Source organism: Heterodontus francisci, chromosome 42, assembly GCF_036365525.1.
Source record: "Heterodontus francisci isolate sHetFra1 chromosome 42, sHetFra1.hap1, whole genome shotgun sequence".
NCBI lineage: Eukaryota > Metazoa > Chordata > Chondrichthyes > Heterodontiformes > Heterodontidae > Heterodontus > Heterodontus francisci.
The window spans coordinates 12375972-12396838 of record NC_090412.1 but is presented as its reverse complement, the minus strand read 5'-3'; the positions used below and the strand labels follow the sequence as shown (position 1 = coordinate 12396838).

Genomic DNA, 20867 nt, shown 5'->3' with positions numbered 1-20867 from the left:
ATGACCTCTACCACCTAAAAGGACAAGGGCAGCATGCACGTAGGAACATCACCACCTCCAAGTCACACACGATCCTGACTTGGAAATAGATTGCTGTCAATTGATTGTCACTGGGTCAAAATCCTGGAACTCCCAACCTTACGGCACTGTAGGAGTGCCTTCACCATACAACTGCAACAGTTCAAGAAGGTGGCTCACCGCCACTTTCTGAAGGGCAATTAGGGTTAAGCAATAAATGCTGGCTGTGCCAGTGATGCCCACATCCCATGAATGAATTTTAAAAATCATGTTACTACATTCCCACTAAACTGCTTATATGACTTCCAGTCCACTCTATGGAGTAGAAACATTTTTACCTTGTTTGATTTTCTCAATTTACTATCACTTTATGTAAAGCTATTCAACCTTGTAAGAGTTTTTTTCCCCAGAAATCAGAAAATACCGTAAGGCTCAACAAACCTGCACTTTCTTAGACCTCTGCTCCACCCAGTGCTGTCTCATCATATTGTTTAATCTCTTGCCTCAAGAAATCCAAACTAACTGCCTTATCAACCATTGATATTGCCCACTTCAATGGCTTTCTCCAACATATTCCATTTACCTTTTCCGATAAGGTGATGTCCAATTTCTATTCCTCCTAACCCCAGGTTTTTAAATGAGAAGGGGTTCAGAATTGCAGTCATGATGAATTTACTGAACTCAGCCTAGAGATGGAGGTAGTAAGGACACTGCAACTGACCTTAGTGCAAAGGCTTCAGAAAGGGAAAATTGATCATGGTTCCTGCCAATTCTCAATGCCAGACAAAACCTGCGCTGGAGATGCTGGTAAGGACAGCAGCAGGCTCAGCCATGATCCTCCCATGCCTGAATAGTCTGACAATATTCACTAGGAGGTTTCATATGTCAATAATGCCAGTAGGATGTGGTCCCAGAGGGTGACTGGTGCTCGTGAAATCCCGAAAGGCGAACCTAATCAGGAAAGGAGGGGAGGTGAGGCAATTTCAGAGAGAAAAAAAATAAAAATATTGGAGATGGCTATAAATGCTGGGTATCTTAATTCCAAATGTTTAGTGTTTCCCTCAAACTGAAACTTAGTAATCACTCCAAGATCACTCCTTTCCTGTGACAGAGATAGAGATACTGCTGGCAAAACAGTGACCATATTATAATACACACACAGATAAGAAGTTAAAACAAGGCCCAATCTACCCTCTCAGGTGGACATAAAAGATCCCATAGCACTATTAGAAGAGCAGAGAAGCTCCCCCACTACTCTAGTGAACATTTATCCCTCAACCACCATTAAAAAACAAACAGATTACCCATCCAGGTATCTCATCGTTGTTTGAGGGACCTTGCTGTGCACAAATTGGCTGCTACATCTTTCTATATTACAACAGTAACTATGCATTAAAAAAAAGTACTTCATGGGCTCTAAAGTGCTTTGGGATATCCTGAGGTTTCGAAAGGTGCTACATAAATGCAAGTCCGTTCCTTTTCTTTATATCAGCATTGACAATTACGTGACCAAAGTAAGAATGGTCAGGAAAAAAATTAAATACTTGCAAATGATTTTTGCTCGCTAATGGAAGGAATGATTTGAATGCAGTCTGTTAATTCAGATTAGACTGAAGGGTATGAAGCTGACTGATTCAGATCAAGCCTCTCGGATTGCAGTGTAAAAACACAACATTTCCATGACTTTGGCAGTAATCTGGAATGCTCACTGAAGTAGAGGGAAATCCTTTTCTGAGGCAACATATAAATCAATGTAATGGTCCAACCATAACCCGTACAATACCGGCATACTAAACAGACAGTCCTGACATAGTTATAGATAAGAATCAACAGCAGATGTTACACTCAAACAGGCTGCAACCACTAGACTCAAAGCCCACAGTAACACTGAACTAAAAAAAAAAGAGGTGCACTATTTTAAAACCAGAAATGATAGCTCACCCTCTGCCCAGTGATGGTGGTCATGAACCATTTTGGATCTTACAGTTCTGTCAGTCAAATGCAAAGGAAGTGGCAAATCACTTGGTGACTGTGCAGCCTCTGAAACTGAACTCAGTCAGAGTTAGGGACTTCAGGAGAGAAAAGTGGGAAAAATAATTAACAAAAAGATTTGACGACTTTAAACAGCGGACCGTCCAGGAAAAGTAGACTCCAATTATTTGGGGTAAATTGTCCTCAAATAAAAGCTTGCACGTTTGGGGTGGGTGGTGGAGGTTTTGGGGGGGGCAGAAAAAAAAAAGAGGTAGAGACACTCATTGCAACATGAGGTACAAGCTGCTCAGGATTTTCTATCCATTCATAAACACCACTCTGGACCAGTTGGGCCAAATAGCCGGTTTCCATGCTGGACATTCTATGGGATCTTCTTTCTTTCTTTTCTTTTGGGCCTCCTTATCTCGAGAGACAATGGATACGCGCCTGGAGGTGGTCAGTGGTTTGTGAAGCAGCGCCTTGAGTGGCTATAAAGGCCAATTCTGGAGTGACAGGCTCTTCCACAGGTGCTGCAGAGAAATTTGTTTGTCGGGGCTGTTGCACAGTTGGCTCTCCCCTTGCGCCTCTGTCTTTTTTCCTGCCAACTACTAAGTCTCTTCGACTCGCCACAATTTAGCCCTGTCTTTATGGCTGCCCGCCAGCTCTGGCGAATGCTGGCAACTGACTCCCACGACTTGTGATCAATGTCACACGATTTCATGTCGCGTTTGCAGACGTCTTTATAGCGGAGACATGGACGGCCGGTGGGTCTGATACCAGTGGCGAGCTCGCTGTACAATGTGTCTTTGGGGATCCTGCCATCTTCCATGCGGCTCACATGGCCAAGCCATCTCAAGCGCCGCTGACTCAGTAGTGTGTATAAGCTGGGGGTGTTGGCCGCTTCAAGGACTTCTGTGTTGGAGATATAGTCCTGCCACCTGATGCCAAGTATTCTCCGAAGGCAGCCAAGATGGAATGAATTTAGACGTCGCTCTTGGCTGGCATACGTTGTCCAGGCCTCGCTGCCGTAGAGCAAGGTACTGAGGACACAGGCCTGATACACTCGGACTTTTGTGTTCCGTGTCAGTGCGCCATTTTCCCACACTCTCTTGGCCAGTCTGGACATAGCAGTGGAAGCCTTACCCATGCGCTTGTTGATTTCTGCATCTAGAGACAGGTTACTGGTGATAGTTGAGCCTAGGTAGGTGAACTCTTGAACCACTTCCAGAGCGTGGTCGCCAATATTGATGGATGGAGCATTTCTGACGTCCTGCCCCATGATGTTCGTTTTCTTGAGGCTGATGGTTAGGCCAAATTCATTGCAGGCAGCCGCACACCTGTCGATGAGACTCTGCAGGCACTCTTCAGTGTGAGATGTTAAAGCAGCATCGTCAGCAAAGAGGAGTTCTCTGATGAGGACTTTCCGTACTTTGCTCTTAGACAGGCAAGAAAACAGGACGGAAAATCAACAGTAAATTGTACCCAATTTTGCAATGAGTGGTTCCACTCCTCCAAGCTCTTAAACCTGACACTGAAGGGGAAAAGTCAAAGAGTTATACAGCACAGAAACAGGCCCTTTGGCCCACTGTGTCTGTGCCGGCCATCAAATCCCATGCGGCTATACAAATCCCCTCTAAACCCCCTGCCCTTTATCTTAAATCTATGCCCCCTGGTTATTGACCCCTCCGCTAAAGAAAAACGTTTCTTCCTATCTACGCCCCTCATAATTTTGTATACCTCAATCAGGTCCCCCCTCATCCTTCTCTGCTCTAAGGAAAACAATCCTAGCCTATCCAGTCTCTTCATAGCTGAAAAGCTCCAGCCCAGGCAACATCCTGGTGAATCTCCTCTACACCCTCTCCAGTGCAATCACATCCTTCCTGTAGTGTGGCGACCAGAACTGTAAATAGTACTCCAGCTGTGGCCTAACCAGTGTTTTATACAGCTCCATCTTAACCTCCCTGCTCTTACATTCTACGCCTCGGCTAATAAAGAAAAGTATTCCACATGCTTTCCTAACCATCTTATCTATCTGTGCTGCTGCCTTCAGTGATCTATGGAGAAGTACACCAAGGTCCCTCTGGCCCTCTGTACTTCCAAGGGTCCTACTGTAAATCTGAGTTCTTTTTGCCTTCAGTCTGGTTCAGTAAATATACCGAGTCGGATGTGTAGGTAAAATCAATTACTTTATTTGCGCAGTCGCCAGCGGACTTACTCTGAGAACAGCGGCACTGACTCCACCAGAGTCTGTCGGGTCCCCCCCCAGAGTAAGTGAAGTTTGTGATACAGGTACTACTGTTTATACATTAAGATTCATGCTACACCTCCTTGTTTAACCAGTGCGGTACAATTCGACTTCACCCACGTGGTGACATGCAGTACATCTGTTACTGAGGTTACAATACACTCCATTCTCAATACATACTTGTTACTAATAAAATATTGTTTTGTATCAGCAAGATTAAAAGAAAACAGACATTAAGACAATTAGCAAAGGAAGAGGAGTTACTGCTTTTGCTTCCCACAATTGTCATAAGTCCTGGGATCCTGTAATCTCTATCAAGTCACATCATGAAGTAACACCAAGCAGCAACAGTATACAGTGATAGTGTGGCCTTTCATTCCTTATCATCACTCACACAGGGATGGCCAGCATGTCTCACAGGAATCCATTTGTTCCAAACCACAAGGAGTTACACAATCAAGTCATGAATGAACAAATGTCCTTGCAATTACCAGTGCCTGTAAGTTTATACGATCTCACACTCTCAGCCTTTACTTTTAACTATTTCATTGCAGTTTCTCAAGCTTTAAATCATTTCATCAGAGCTCAGCAAAGTGACTACTCCTAACTTGGCTATATTTCCCATCTAGCATAGTGCCATGTCGTTCTGCTCACTTCCACACTACCATCCATTGTATATTCCCTTGCCTTGTTAGTCCTCCCAAAATCACCTCACACTTCTCAGGATTAAATTCCAATTGCCACTGCTCCGCCCATCTTACCAGCCCATCTATATCTTCCTGTAATCTAAGGCTTTCCTCCTCACTATTTACGACACCACCACTTTTCGTGTCATCTGCGAATTTACTGATCATACCTCCTCTATTCACTACAAACAGCAAGGGTCTTAGCATCGATCCCTGTGGTACACCACTGGTCACAGGCTTCCACTCGCAAAAGCAACACTCGACCATCAACCTCTGTCTCCTGCCACTAAGCCAATTTTGGATCCAATTTTCCAAATTGCTCTGCATCCCATGGGCTCTTACCTTCTTAACCCATTTCCCATGCAGGACCTTATCAAAAGCCTTACTAAAGTCCATGTAGACTACATCAACTGCTTTCCCATCATCTAGTTACTGCCTCTAAAAATTCAATCAAGTTAGTTAGACACAATCTCCCCTGACAAAGCCTTGCTGACTATCCCTGATTAATCCCTGCCTCTCCAAGTGGAGATTAATCCTGTCCCTCAGAATTTTTTCCAATAGTTTCCCTAGACTCACCGGCCTGCAATACCTGGTTTATCCCTGCTACCCTTCTTGAATAATGGTACCACGTTCGCTTTCCTCCAATCCTCTGGTACCTCTCCTATGGCCAGAGAGGATTTGAAAATTTGTGTCAAAGCCCCTACTATCTCCTCCCTTGCCTCACATGACAGCCTGGGATACATCTCATCTGGGCCTGGGGATTTATACACTTTTAAGCCCACTAAAACAGCTAATTCTTCCTCCCTTTCAATGCTAATATGTTCAAGTATATCACAATCCCCCTTCCTGATCTCTACACCTACATCGTCCTTCTCCATAGTGAACACAGATCAAAAGTAATCATTTAAAACCTAACCTATGTCCTCCGGCTCCACACACAGATGTGTCAGACAAGAACATTTAAAGGATATATGTGTGTATGCAGATTGTATTTCATAACATGTCAAAATGGCAATTGGGGAACCTGTTGCTAGCCAGGTCTGTAGTGAATTTCTAGAAACTACAAGGAGTCATTGACTTCTTGTGGGCTTGAAGTTCGGATCAGGACAGTTTATTGTTGGTACTACTGAATTACGCTTGGCTGCTCAGGTCCAAAAGATGTCACAACAGTTTTCAGCCTTGATGATCAATATGTTAGCGTGAGTTAATTTCTGACTTCTAATTTGTATTATCAGTAGTGTCCTGCAGATGCGTTGCCTGCATACCTATTGCTTTCAATCAATGGCTTTCTGTGGCCATAACACAAGTTTTGAAAAGTTGTCCTTAAATGAGCTGATGAACTGATCCAAGTTAGATCCAGGAATATAAAGACTAAAATCTAATTGTGGCTAAACTGAAGTCAAATGCTTGAAGGTGCATCGTGTTCAGGCGGTAGCAAGCTAGAATCAAAAAGCAGAAATGCAAGGAAGGATGAATATTTGAGTTTTAATTTTGGGGATCGGAATATTTATGAAAGGCTGCTGTAATAGATTGCATGGCTGGAGTAGAGGCCATAATAAAGGAAACACACCGAGTGAGTGGAACGAGTAGATTTAGTGGCTAAATGGCCCTTCTTTCCATGCTTTCTTACATTGAAAATGACAAAAGCGTGTGTGCACGTGTTCGTCCATCTGTCAGTCCTCCTCTTTGATCTTCTTGAAACCCTCAGAGTTGCAAAAGTAGCTTTTCTTTCTAAGCTCTCATTTCCCTCACTTAATCCTGTCTAGGTGAGAGGAAGGACAACTGGATTGCTGTAGAGTCTGTCCTTGGATAAATACCTTATCACAGTTATTGTAAAAAGCTTAAGGAATAATCATTTTGGTTGTGAGGATGGCTGTTTGGCAGTGGTTTGAAAATAAGAAACAATGCTGTTACTGGAGACATATTTAGGTAGACTTGTGGCTGCTGAGATGCTGAATAACTTCTAATGAACCTTGAGATCAGAGAAGAAATGACCAGCACTGCACATCCATTAGGTGACTAAGTGAGCAGGAGAGCAAAGTGTCGCAGGAAGCAAGCGTTACCTTGATAGGAAGTGTCCACTGTATGCAAGACACTTGATGTATGAAGACGACTAGAAAAATGACCATTTCACCTCAATAATCCCTCCATTTGATTTAATTTGTCAATAACATTCCATAAAATACAAATGATTTGTGAGTAACCAGCAAGATGATGATCAAAATCAAGCTGATGGCAAAAGTTGTTGAGACACAAATTGGGATGGAGTTTATTATTGAACACCAAATGGAAAGAAAACTTATAGTCCAAGAACTATTCATCGGGGTTGGTGGATTTGAAAAAGTGGCTAAACAGCTTATACACAGGGTAACAATCAGTGGAATGATGCATACTTAAAGACAGTACACGATTTTGAGGATATGGTGGTGGAGGGTTGCGGTGGAAGGACTGCCTGCACTCAAGTGGCAGGTAGCCAATTCACCTAGTTAATGGCTGCTTAAGGCCAGTTGGAGGAAACTGACCCTTCCCTCCACCACCCCCTTCTCCCTCCACACTGGTGGCCCTCTTGTTGAAACTTTTTTAACATTGAATTGAAAAAATTGGAGAGACGGCGCCTCCATTTTGGGGTGCCCTCTCTCTCGCACCTGCCATGGCATCCTGCTGCTACTTTTAAGTTGGAAGTTTCCTATTGGCCCCTCAGCTTTGAGAGCCCACCCGCTGCCCTTAAATGGATGGCGAGCCTGCTCTCTGGCCACCAATTGACCTTATTCAGAGAAAATCATAGGTGAGTGATTGTTCCCCACACAGTGCGGTCTTCTGACCCCCATTGAGACTGATGGTGGGGTTCAGAAGCCCGCAGGGCTCCACAGATGCTATCAGACCTGCTCAGTTTTTCTAAGACTTTGTTTTTATTTTGGATTTCCAGCATCCACAGTATTTTGCTCTTGTGCCACCATAAATGGATCAAACTCATTTATTTCATTGCTGTTTGTGGGACCTTGCTTTGTGCAAAATAGCTGCCAGAACAGAAACATCACTTCACAGTAATTCACTGTGCATGCAGTGTTTCAGAACATTTTTGAGATGTGGTGAGCTGCTTTATAAATGCTGGGCTTTGTTTTTATGCGACACTGGAGGCTAAGCAAACAAAAAAATGTACAGGACAGGTACAGGGTCCAATACTAAACTACTGCTTTACTTTATAAATCGTGAAATATGTTATATTCCTCTTTTGTGTTTGTTTTTAAATGCATTATGTCACAGGATGCTGACTGCAAAATGGTAACTAAATGCAGCTGGATATCTTTGCTAACATCACTGAATTGACCAGTTTAAAATGCTCAAGCAAAAGCAAAGGCTGGATATGCTTAGTGGGGAGGTGGCTAGATGTGTAGATGAGGGTAAAGCAGTTGATGTAATCTACACGGACTTCAGTAAAGCTTTTGATAAGGTCCCGCATGGGAAATTGGTCAAGAAGTGTGAAGTGATGCTTTTGGGAGGACTAACAAGGCAAAGGAATATACAATGGATGGTAGGATCCTTGGAAGTACAGAGGGTCAGAAGAACCTTGGTGTACTTGTCCATAGATCACTGAAGGCAGCTGTACAGGTAGATAAGATGGTTAGGAAAGCATATGGGATACTTGCCTTTATTAGCCGAGGCATAGAATATAAGAGCATGGAGGTTATGATGGGGCTGTATAAAACGCTAGTTAGGCCACAGCTGGAGTACTGTGTACAGTTCTGGGCACCACACTACAGGAAGGATGTGATTGCACTGGAGAGGGTGTAGAGGAGATTCACTAGGGTGTTGCTTGGGTTGGACCATTTCAGCTATGAAGAGAGACGGGATAGGCTAGGATTGTTTTCCTTAGAGCAGAGAAGGCTGGGGGGGCCCTGATTGAGGTATACAAAATTATGAAGAGCATAGATAGGAAGAAACTTTTTCCCTTGTGGAGGTGTCAATAAACAGGGGGCATAGATTTAAGGTAAAGGGCAGGTGGTTTAGAGGGGATTTGAGGAAATTTCTTTTCACCCAGAGGGCAGTTGGAATCTGGAACACTTCCTGAAAGGGTGGTAGAGGCAGGAACCACAACATTTAAGAAGTATTTAGATGAGCACTTGAAACGTCATAGCATACAAGGCTATGGGCCAAGTGCTGGAAAATGGGATTAGTATAGAGAGGTTTGACGGCCGACGCGGCCACGGTGGGCCGAAGGGCCAGTTTCTGTGCTGTATAACTCTATCACTCCACGACCACCAGATATGACTGATCGTGTTAGTTAGGAAATAGCTTCAGGTTCAAGTAAATGCACAAAAAATACATGGAGACAAATGTCTTGCACATTATGAAAAGCAATTTAGAGCAAGGGCATCTTTTTTGATAGGTCTGAAGAGGTGGAATTCAAACAAGCATCAGAAATAAAACCCCAAGACCAATTTCCTAAATTTCAAACAGTCTATTCATGGGAACCACACATTTTGAGAAGGGTGAACAGCATACTATCACAATGAGGGGATCAAGCAGATTATGCCATTATATGAAGCAGCCAATTACACTGTACTATAATAATGCACCTTTGCAGAGTTATATTACTGAGGGCTATTTCTAGACTTGCACTTGGGTAATAGGGAGACCGTTGGGTGGTTCTTAAAGGAAGTTTTTCGAATGACATTCTTGTTTTGTCAATCAATGTTGCTGGTCACATAACAGTCTTCAGAAATTGCCAAGAGAAAGTTAGTTAGCATAGTTCTTCTGAATTCAGGATTCTGGTGTTTAACTTGGAGGTTATTTCTGGTGCACATTGGAGTCTAAACTGGTGATATTTGCCCTGAAATATCACCTATCCGTTGGCTTTAATGACAGATTCAGTGATCTTCTACTCACTTGTGCACTGTGCTAGCTATGCTGATTCACTCATACACTGCAGAACAGAAAGGGATAGCTGACCCAAAGCGGTCCAGATTGCAGTATCTTCCACATTAACTCTTTCAGATCCTCAGGCCTGTTCTGCTATTCTATTGGATCATGGTTGATGTGTACCACCACCCTATTTGCCCAGCTTTGCTCCATATCCCTTAATACACAAATCTATGAATCTTGGTATTTAAAGTTTCAAGTGACACGCAGCATCCACAGCCTTTTGGAAGGACAGATTTCCACCACAATGTGAAAAAGTGCTGCCAGAGCTGCTGAGTATTTCTGGCACTTTTTGTTCCCATTTCAGAGTTCCAGCATCTGCAGTATTTTGCTCTTATCTTGTGAAAAAGTGTTCCTTGATTTCACTCCAGAATGGCCTAGCTTATAGTTCTAATTTTATGGTATCCGCTGAGTCAGGATTCCCTGACCAGAGGAATCTCTGTATCTATACTATCAAATTGTTTTTTTTTTTTAAAAACACCTCAGTTAGATGGCAACTCAATCTTCTGTACTCAAGGGAATACAAGCTAAGTTTATGAAACTTGTTTTCACAACTTAACCCTTTAAGTCCTATCACTCTAATGCCGTACCCCTCCAAAGCCAATATACTCTTCCTGATGTACAGTGCCTAGAACTAAACGCAGAACTCTAGATGGGATTTGAATTGCAGCATAACTTCCTTCCCTTGGTATTCCAGCCCCCCTGAGAATAGCAACGTTTACATTAGCCTTTTCCATTGCTTGGTGCATCTTTCTCCACGTGCTCTCACTTGCAGTACACAAATAACAAGGAGGGGGGGGGGGGAGCATCCAAGCAAGCACTTACAGCAGACTCACCAACCAATTGATGATACACCAGGAGGGGATGGGGTAGGGGGATGCCTGTTAGGCATATGAGGTTCAGAGTTCACGAGGTGTCACTTAGCATTAAGACTAATGGAATGGATTTTATGAAAACCCTGTGGCAGATTATAACATTTAGAATTACTGTACAGCCAGAACCAGAATCACACACTTGGACTTCTTAATATAGAATTATCAAATACTTATTACATATCCCAGAAGCACAGCCAACACAGATATATTTATTGAATTAAAATAAAAGCAAAATACTGCAGATGCTTGAAAGCTGTAACAAAAACAAGAAATGCTGGAAATAAGGGCAGCACAGTGGCACAGTGGTTAGCACCGCAGCCTCACAGCTCCAGCGACCCGGGTTCAATTCTGGGTACTGCCTGTGTGGAGTTTGCAAGTTCTCCCTGTGTCTGCGTGGGTTTCCTCCGGGTGCTCCGGTTTCCTCCCACAAGCCAAAAGATTTGCAGGTTGGTAGGTAAATTGGCCATTATAAATTTCCCCTAGTATAGGTAGGTGGTAGGGAAATATAGGGACAGGTGGGGATGTGGTAGGAATATAGGATTAGTGTCTTTTTTCTTTTTCTTTTGGGCCTCCTTATCTCGAGAGACAATGGATACGCGCCTGGAGGTGGTCAGTGGTTTGTGAAGCAGCGCCTGGAGTGGCTATAAAGGCCAATTCTGGAGAGACAGGCTCTTCCACAGGTGCTGCAGAGAAATTTGTTTGTTGGGGCTGTTGCACAGTTGGCTCTCCCCTTGCGCCTCTGTCTTTTTTCCTGCCAACTACTAAGTCTCTTCGACTCGCCACAATTTAGCCCTGTCTTTATGGCTGCCCGCCAGCTCTGGCGAATGCTGGCAACTGACTCCCACGACTTGTGATCAATGTCACACGATTTCATGTCGCGTTTGCAGACGTCTTTATAACGGAGACATGGACGGCCGGTGGGTCTGATACCAGTGGCGAGCTCGCTGTACAATGTGTCTTTGGGGATCCTGCCATCTTCCATGCGGCTCACATGGCCAAGCCATCTCAAGCGCCGCTGACTCAGTAGTGTGTATAAGCTGGGGATGTTGGCCGCTTCAAGGACTTCTGTGTTGGAGATATAGTCCTGCCACCTGATGCCAAGTATTCTCCGAAGGCAGCGAAGATGGAATGAATTGAGACGTCGCTCTTGGCTGGCATACGTTGTCCAGGCCTCGCTGCCGTAGAGCAAGGTACTGAGGACACAGGCCTGATACACTCGGACTTTTGTGTTCCGTGTCAGTGCGCCATTTTCCCACACTCTCTTGGCCAGTCTGAACATAGCAGTGGAAGCCTTACCCATGCGCTTGTTGATTTCTGCATCTAGAGACAGGTTACTGGTGATAGTTGAGCCTAGGTAGGTGAACTCTTGAACCACTTCCAGAGCGTGGTCGCCAATATTGATGGATGGAGCATTTCTGACATCCTGCCCCATGATGTTCGTTTTCTTGAGGCTGATGGTTAGGCCAAATTCATTGCAGGCAGACGCAAACCTGTCGATGAGACTCTGCAGGCATTCTTCAGTGTGAGATGTTAAAGCAGCATCGTCAGCAAAGAGGAGTTCTCTGATGAGGACTTTCCGTACTTTGGACTTCGCTCTTAGACGGGCAAGGTTGAACAACCTGCCCCCTGATCTTGTGTGGAGGAAAATTCCTTCTTCAGAGGATTTGAACGCATGTGAAAGCAGCAGGGAGAAGAAAATCCCAAAAAGTGTGGGTGCGAGAACACAGCCCTGTTTCACACCACTCAGGATAGGAAAGGGCTCTGATGAGGAGCCACCATGTTGAATTGTGCCTTTCATATTGTCATGGAATGAGGTGATGATACTTAGTAGCTTTGGTGGACATCCGATCTTTTCTAGTAGTCTGAAGAGACCACATCTGCTGATGAGGTCAAAGGCTTTGGTGAGATCAATGAAAGCAATGTAGAGGGGCATCTGTTGTTCACGGCATTTCTCCTGTATCTGACGAAGGGAGAACAGCATGTCAATAGTCGATCTCTCTGCACGAAAGCCACACTGTGCCTCAGGGTAGACGCGCTCGGCCAGCTTCTGGAGCCTGTTCAGAGCGACTGTGGTAGGAATATAGGATTAGTGTAGGATTAGTATAAATGGGTGGTTGATGGTCGGCACAGACTCGGTGGGCCGAAGGGCCTGTTTCAGTGCTGTATCTCTAAACTAAACTAAACTCAGCAGGTCTGGCAGCATCTGTGCAGAGAAGCAGAGTCAACGTTTCAGGTCAGAGACCCTTCTCCAGAATTGTAAATACTTTGCACCTCCCTCATGTCTCTTCAGTTCAATCAACAAGCACTCAAGACTGGTTTTGTTCCATTTCATTCTTACATTTTTCTAATGGAAACTTACTTTTTAGAAAGTTAAAAATGCAAATAAATTGTTAATTTACTGTTCAATTTTGAAAACAAAAAATTAGGACAAAAGCTTCCCACTTCAATTTTATAACAATTTCAATTAGCTCTATTTATCCAAATAAAACTATTAGGTTAAAGAGTTACATAAAATTTTTTAAATATTATTTACACATCCATTAACAGGTGAGAGATTTGAGGCATAGTGTTAATCAGGACACTGCCTCGGGCTGAAAATGAGCAACAGCTGAAAGTTATTAAAAGGAGGTGCAGAAGGTTCCAGTGGAGAAACTTCAAGAAGGGACTGGCATAGATCAGAATCCCCTTTAATAGAGAGAGCTGAAATCACCACAGCAGGAATCACACATGAAATGGTTACCCTTCCTGCCTCCAATCCCATAAACATCTGATTTTCACACGTGGTCCAAATCTAGGGCACGGATTGCCTGTGTGTCCTCGAAGCAACACCCACCTCCAAAAACCAACAGATAACTGACAACCTTTAGAGTGAATTTCTAAAGGCACAATAGCATTCAGCCATCAAGACACGACAATACACACAATGGTCTGCGATAAACACTACCTCAGAAATATTCATGTCACAGATGTTTGGAATCATGTTTAAACTTTAAACCATCTAGACTGCCTATAAATGGATACTGGAAACAGTTTACATGCATATAATCTTGTTATCTGAATGTTGAAACATGATAAAGTGCAAGAGTGAGGTTCAAACAGTCTATAATTTGTCCATTACAAATCCATCACTGGCTTGATTTATTCTCTGGTAGCTGGTACTTCAAAAAAAAAAAATGGTAGCAAGAGCGAGCTTGCATTCTATCACATCCTCAGGACATTCCAAATTGCCTCATAGCTGTTGCAACAGAAACACAACAGCCAAAATGGCACACAGTAAGATCCCACACACAGCAATAAGATAATGACCAGATAATCCGGTTTTGGTGGCGGGTGTCAGAATGATAAGTGTTGGCCAGGAAACTAGGAGGACTTTCCTTCTTCCAAAAGTGCCATAGGATCTTTAACGCCAAGCAGATGACACATTGCTTTAATGTCTCATCCAACTGGAGGCACCTCCAACAGTGCAGCACTGAAGTGTCAGTCAAGAAAGTGACCTTAAAAAGCTATGCTGAATCCTTTACAATTTACATTGATGTACATCAGTTTCATAGTAATTTTAAAATATAATTATTTTCTTTTAAGTGTATTAGTGCCCCTGCACCTAAAAAAGCAGCTTAATTTTAAGAGCTCTTTGAAGGCCATAAATGGATGCAATTATCTGAAACTCACAAATGTGATTCGATTTGTGAGCATGGCCGAATTCCATTGCAATGTTTTTAAACTAGTGCAAAAGAAACTATTTGTGCTGGGCGCAACTTGAACTTAAAATTCCATTCCTTTTCTCGTTGGTTTGGCTGAATTGTGCAGGAAACACTGGTGTAACCTGGCAGAAACTCCAGGCCCATGTGTGCAAGTCTTAAATTGGACTTGAAACCACAACCTCTGACTCAGACGAAAGTATATACTGATGTAATTGTATGTAAAAAAGGAGCCTGTTTCTATGCTAGCAGAGGCTGTCAATGACAATACCGACTACCAATGTGACCCACGTCCTTGATTCATGGGTCTTCACACAAAAGGTACGAGCAGTTCACGGTATCCTTACTGCAGGTTTATTAATAACCTGTTAATTCACAAGTGAGCTCCATGGACAGTGAACAAATCAAACAATCCAACTGCATCAAGAGGTACAATGTGTGTGAAAACATCAAGTGATGCCATTTTTTCTAGAAGCCCAGACAGCAAAAAGAATAAAACTAAATATATTCCTGCACAGACAATTTTCTAGAGTCAATCAAAGCATCTGAAAATGCAGCATTCTATATGGTCAAACTTGCTCGATGACACAGCGACCTAAATGAGGTTGCTATCAGCTTCATGAATGCATAAATGTGTGTTAGTCAACTTCCTCTTTCAGTATATCTGTAGCACGACATAGTTCTGCACTACTGTTAAGACACTGAACACCCATTTTTGAAATCCAAACAAGAACCAGAAATTTAAGTACAAGCAGCAGAGCGAAGAGATGCAACATGAGGGAACTATAACTAGCCAGGCAACTGAAAGTTAACCGCCAAAGAATCCCTACCACCTGTAATATTCAGAACATGTACTGGTGTATTATATCAAAACTGCTTCACTTTCAAAGGGGCAAGGTTTAGAACTTGTATGGAAAGATTTATGGTTTTAGTGACATATTCAATTAAAATAATTGCTCTAAAAACTTGGCACAAAATATAAAATTTAACAGCCCAGGGCCACAACTTCATCTTATTTATGTTACCTTGAGAACTTCTCCCCGCAAAAGATACAGTAATTCTGAGGTACAGTCCCACAGGTGCCAGCAGCTGTCTGGTGTCTCAATCAAATGGCCAGTCTGCATGCATGAGCCTGGAGAACAAGACTAGGAAATTCCTCACCAGTGAGATTGCTAGCTTAAGTGTGGAGGGGGTGGGCATTTTATCCAGCTGAGGTGGTCAGCTGTGGACCCCTGGTGAATTTCCCTCCATCAGGCCCATTCTCATTTTCACCAGGCTCCCACTAGTATTACCATCTGTACCCGGGAACTCAGCACTGAGGCAGGGATTACGAAAACTTTTATCAGCTTAAAAGGGTCAATCAGCGTCTCAACTTAAAAATAAGTCGGCTGGAGAATATTAAGGTGAAAGTCTTCATTGATATTAACTCCACCTTTTTAGTTTCCTGTATTACACATCACCTAGAAAAATTGGCTGTCCATTGTATACAGGTGCCAGCAATGTCTAACACTAACAAGGCAGTAATGACAGGCAATGTGATGTATTTAACTTTGATGGTCTCCACCTGCTTCACTGTCATCAGGAAATGGGAACAAGGAGAGGGGAAAAATCCAGCCTTAAGTGTAGCTGGTACTAACTTCTGAGGAGGATAGGGAGAGCATTACATTGGAGCCTGATCCTGTCCCCACACAAATAACACATATCTTCCAGCAGAGAGTTAATGGATGGCAATCAGGAGCAGGAACCCAAGTATGTTTATTTTTCCCCTTTCCATAACTCAGGGACTTGCAACAGCCCACTGTTATCCTGCCTTAAAACAGCTATGCAACATAAACCAGAAACTGAATATAGGACAGATGCCATTGGGAATGCTTCAGTACCGCCCTGGGCCCTGTGCTTACCCACTGAACTATCAATGGACAGCAACTACATAATGAATTATTCATTTTTAAATGTTGTAATCGTAGAAATAAAATGAGAAAAACATTTAAATCAGTCTTAAATGTCAAGATATATAATATTTAAATGGGACTCTTGTCCCACTGGGGACAGTGCGAGACAGTTGATTATAGTGACAGTTTATGGCAAGCTTATAATCTTACAATCTCTTATTTCAGCGACTTTAACGGTCTTGTACAATCTGACAGAATGCAAGTTTACACATCCTTATGATGCTAGTTTCGTTTATAGATGTTTTGATGAAAATCATTGTGAAGATTGCACCAGAGTCACAATGACAAGTCTGAATTTATCAAGTCTATACCATGAATCCTTAAACTTGTTCTGGGCTTTATCACAGGAACACCTTATTCAATGTTTAACTTTTAGCAGTGGAATCACTAATAGATAACAAGTGAACAAAAAGTTCATTTTTTTGAAATATTTATTTGCAGGGAGCTGGACTAGAGAAGTGTTTTAAAACAACTTTCATTTATACATAATGCCTCAAGGTGTTTCACAGAGTTTAATCAGACAATAATGGAGAAATTAGGAGGGATCATCAAAAGCTTGTTTAAAGAGGTGGGGTTTTAAGGAAGATCTTTAAGGAAGCAGAGACATTAAGGGAAGGGATTGCAGGAATTGGAGCCTAAACAGCTGAAGGCAGGTCTGCCAATGTTGGGACAAGGGGGCTGGGGGAGGTGGATGCACAAGAGGCCAGTGCCAGAAAAAGTGTATGCTGGGGTGTTGTAGGGCTGGAGGAGATTACAGAGGTATGGAGGGACAAAGTTAACACACCATCCTTTAATCTTCAAGATTTGGTGCGACTTCCCAGGCTGCTGGGAAATGTCTTCTTTTTGATGGCTGTAAAGCACCAAAATTAGATGAAATTGAGGTGCAACCCAACTCCTCAATGGCCAGGCCCCACAGCTGGCACTAACAGCATTAATTCACACAGACAGGGCATAACCATGGCTAGAGTGGCAAATGGAAATGTTACACTAAGTCAGCAGGAGGTACAAGAAAAGCATATTTTTGAGGTGGTGTGTGCAGAGATCAATTTACCTGGACAGATCTTGATGCTGTTACTGGTTACCAATGTGGAAAAATTACCTTCTTCCTCAGCAGCTGCAAACCTCAACTTTAAGAACAGGAAATAGTAATTTCAAGCTATTTTTCTGCCATTCCCTGACCAGGAGCCTGGATTGGTAGGTAGTCTGCTTTGAAAGTTCCACCACTTCAAGGATAGATTACGTAGCTTTTCTTTCATTTGTTCTGTCATCACCTATTGATGAACACCAACAAAAATCACAGGAGCCTTAAACAACTTTAACAGCTCCGAGCTTTTCACTGGAAAAGGCAATCCCTGCCGATGCGTCGGCAAACACAGCAACCAATTTGGCTCAAAGTCTCGTAAACAGCAACAAGATGAACCAGTTAATCTGATTTTAGGGAAGGAGGATACAGAACTCCCGGCTCTTCAAATACTAACATTTAATGTCACCCAAAACCACGACAGCAGGCAGCAGGAGGCTCAGTTTAACATTTCAAAAGGATAGTGCCTCTGATATTCAGCACCACCACCACAGTACTGCACTAAAATATCAGTCAAGCGAATGTACTCAAGTCCTGGAGTGGGACTTGATCTCACAACCTACCGGTGAGAGTACTGCCACTGAACCAAGCCGACAAGAGTAACCTCGCAATCAATTTTGCAGTTAATTTCACAATCAATTTTGATACCAAACATTGTATGTTACACTTTAAAAACAAAACAATGGAGCTATAAGAAATGTTATGAATACAACTGCAAGGGGAGTAAAGTTCGTTGCTCCCAAACTCAATTTCTCCAGTATTCAAGCTCTCAGCCTAAAAACCAAAAGCACTCTGTCACTAATAGTGATGTCTCTGTTACTTTGGCTGCCAGATTATTCCAAATATGTATCTCTCTTTGCAGGAAGAAGCTCCCTCTAGTCTATTTTTCACTAGTCTATTTTTAACGGGCTGAGATACTGTTGATACGAGGCTCCAAACGGGACTTTTGAAACGTGAAGATGCTAACTTGTGTTGTATTTCTATGCACACATTTAAATTTTAAATCATGAAACCAGGAGGAACTCTCCCAATCTTGAGTCAGGGCTGGGCAGTTTTGAACTGCATCACTTCAAGGAACTACAGCTGCATCTTTCCATTCCCCATTAGTCATATCCCTATGCCAAGGCAGTGAATGGCTCAGGGACTGAGTCAGCTCACAGTTATCTGTTTGTCATTCTACCTGGTCCTGACTACAATAGTAGGACCTTAGAATGCAGTTTATGCCTTATAAAACTAAACAAGTATATTCTCTACGAGGCTGAGATCAAGTTTTGATTGCTCGGCACGGCAATTTTACATTGCAATGACTGCTGATAAAAGCTTTGCACCTGCATAAAATGCTACAAATGAATGCATCTAAAGAATGTAACCAATCTCTGAAAAGGAATGTTAAATTTGGCATGAAGCTCACAGACTGGAGCAGCAAACTGCACTTGCCCACAACAGCATGCTTATCTCATGAAGGGGTTGGCAAACCAGGAGTGACCCTCCTGTACTTAAACCCGACACTCTGTCACCTGCAGCCAAAGCACCAAATCTGTAGTGCACAAATCCCATTTTATATCATTTCATGGGTGGTTGGCTTGATATTCTCGGTCAGAGGGCGCTGATGGTTCCCAGGGATGCTTTCTGGTTGTAGTGTGGGACTGTGGTCAGTTTCACCCAGAGGAGAAACTGTGGCTCACCACTGCCAATGAAAGGGTACTGAGGGGGGGGGGGGGGGGGGGGGTCGACAAGGTGTAGGAAGGTTTGCATCCATCACCTCTGGGACCTGTCACCCAACAATGGTGCATCACTCTCCAGAGTAGAAAGAGGGGAACACACAGAATCTTTTAGAAATCAGGGTGAGTGTCCAAAGCTTCCTTAAATCGATTCATCATTCAACTAGAGATTAAATGATTACCAATTCATTGATCATTTCCTGACAATCCTTAACATTATGCCCAGCACACAACCACGATAGCAAAGACCCACAAGTAGATTATTTCACCCCTATCGGCATCTTATTAAAATCCAATCCATAACAGGGTTGGCGAGTGTGTTGATCATTTAATAGTTTTTAAATCGTGCGCTCTCCAAATAAACACCAATGTTGGTTTCATTCACGACTCCTAGTGGCTAGCAGGAGCATCTTATTTCTTGTTTTTTCCCTCAGAAACTATCCAATAAATGGGAGAGGAAAAGGCAGATCAGTGCAACCTGTTCAAGGCAGTGAGAGACACAGGGAGACTCCCCAACAGAATTTAAAAAACAGGGAGGAATTTCTCCATGAATGAAGGGCAGCTTTTGAAATGTGTACACAGAAAGAGGATGTTATTGAGGAGTGGGTGTGAGGAGACTCTCCCCTCCTCTCTCCCTCTTACCTTGCTCTTGAGGCCACAGTGGCAACAGACGGCCCACAGGTAATGGACGGTCCGCCACAGCAGGATGATGAAGAGGCCTCCGAAGAAAGTGACCATGGACGAGGCCAGGAAGGCCCACCACATGCGCTGGTCATTGCTGTCGCAGATCGCCTCGGCGTCGATGGGGATGATGACAGGATCCATCTTCAGCACGGCAGCGGAGTGTCGGCGGGAGGAGGAGGAGGAGGCGGAGGCGTTTCCCCGGGCCATGGTTAGCAGCGGGGGGGGAGGAGGGAGAGGCGGCGGCGGTGGCGGCGGCCCTCCGCCAGGCCCGGAGCCACCATGGCAACCGGCAGCAGGGAGACGGAGAGACTGAGAGAAGCTTCTCCTCACACTCTCCACAACCACTGACGCACGGATGAATTAATAATCCTCAGAGCAAATTCCGTTCAGTCAGATTTATAATCCCGAGGGGAGGATGGAGGAGGCAACGGTTTGCTTTGCAATGTCCCCTTCTCCCAGCCCAGCCTTGTGCTCAAGATTATTTATAGACAGTAGTTGCTGGATCTTCTTTCTCTCTCTCCAATATAACGTTGCTGCTCGCTTCTTTTCCTCTCTCTTCCCTAATAATCTGGAGCAGGAAGGTTTCTGCTGCAGACAGCACTTCCAGTCACACATTGGTTCAAAAAAAAAAATCACAGGTGGCTTCCTAATTATTATTTCATTTTTTTTTTAAAGAAAAATATTGGATTTTGTTGTTCCAGATCCAGGAGATGGACAGACACTGCTACTGCTGGATGAGGTCCAACCTCTCCTCTCCCAGACCTGCTCACACTGGTTGCTGCTCACTCACTCACTGACTGACTGAGCAGGAGCAGCACTGCTGCAACTCCACACAGCCCTTAGCACTCTGCTGATTGCATTAATCACATTCTATCCTCAGCCCCTTCATTTCATTCCATTTCCTCAACGTCTCCCAATTAAATAATAAAAAAAAAATGCTCCCGGTCAGATTGCCAGAGCTGTTTCTGCTTTTCAATTCGATACATATAAATAAATCATATTTGCCATATATATCA

The 20867-nt window shown here is 43.4% G+C and overlaps 1 protein-coding gene across 6 annotated transcripts in view; it reads right to left on the bottom strand.

The window, feature by feature from the left end:
• The window catches only part of kcnma1a (potassium large conductance calcium-activated channel, subfamily M, alpha member 1a), a 787618-nt gene extending 766986 nt beyond the window's left edge, over positions 1-20632 (bottom strand). For 3 of the 6 annotated variants that reach the window (XM_068020590.1, XM_068020585.1, XM_068020588.1), the window contains exon 1: positions 19810-20632. In XM_068020590.1, the coding sequence (XP_067876691.1) occupies positions 19810-20058 (249 nt within the window). In that variant the 5' untranslated portion in view covers positions 20059-20632. The remainder of the gene's footprint in view (positions 1-19809) is intronic. The other 3 variants (XM_068020591.1, XM_068020586.1, XM_068020587.1) reach the window with 1 other exon arrangement.
• Positions 20633-20867: the final 235 nt, after the last annotated feature.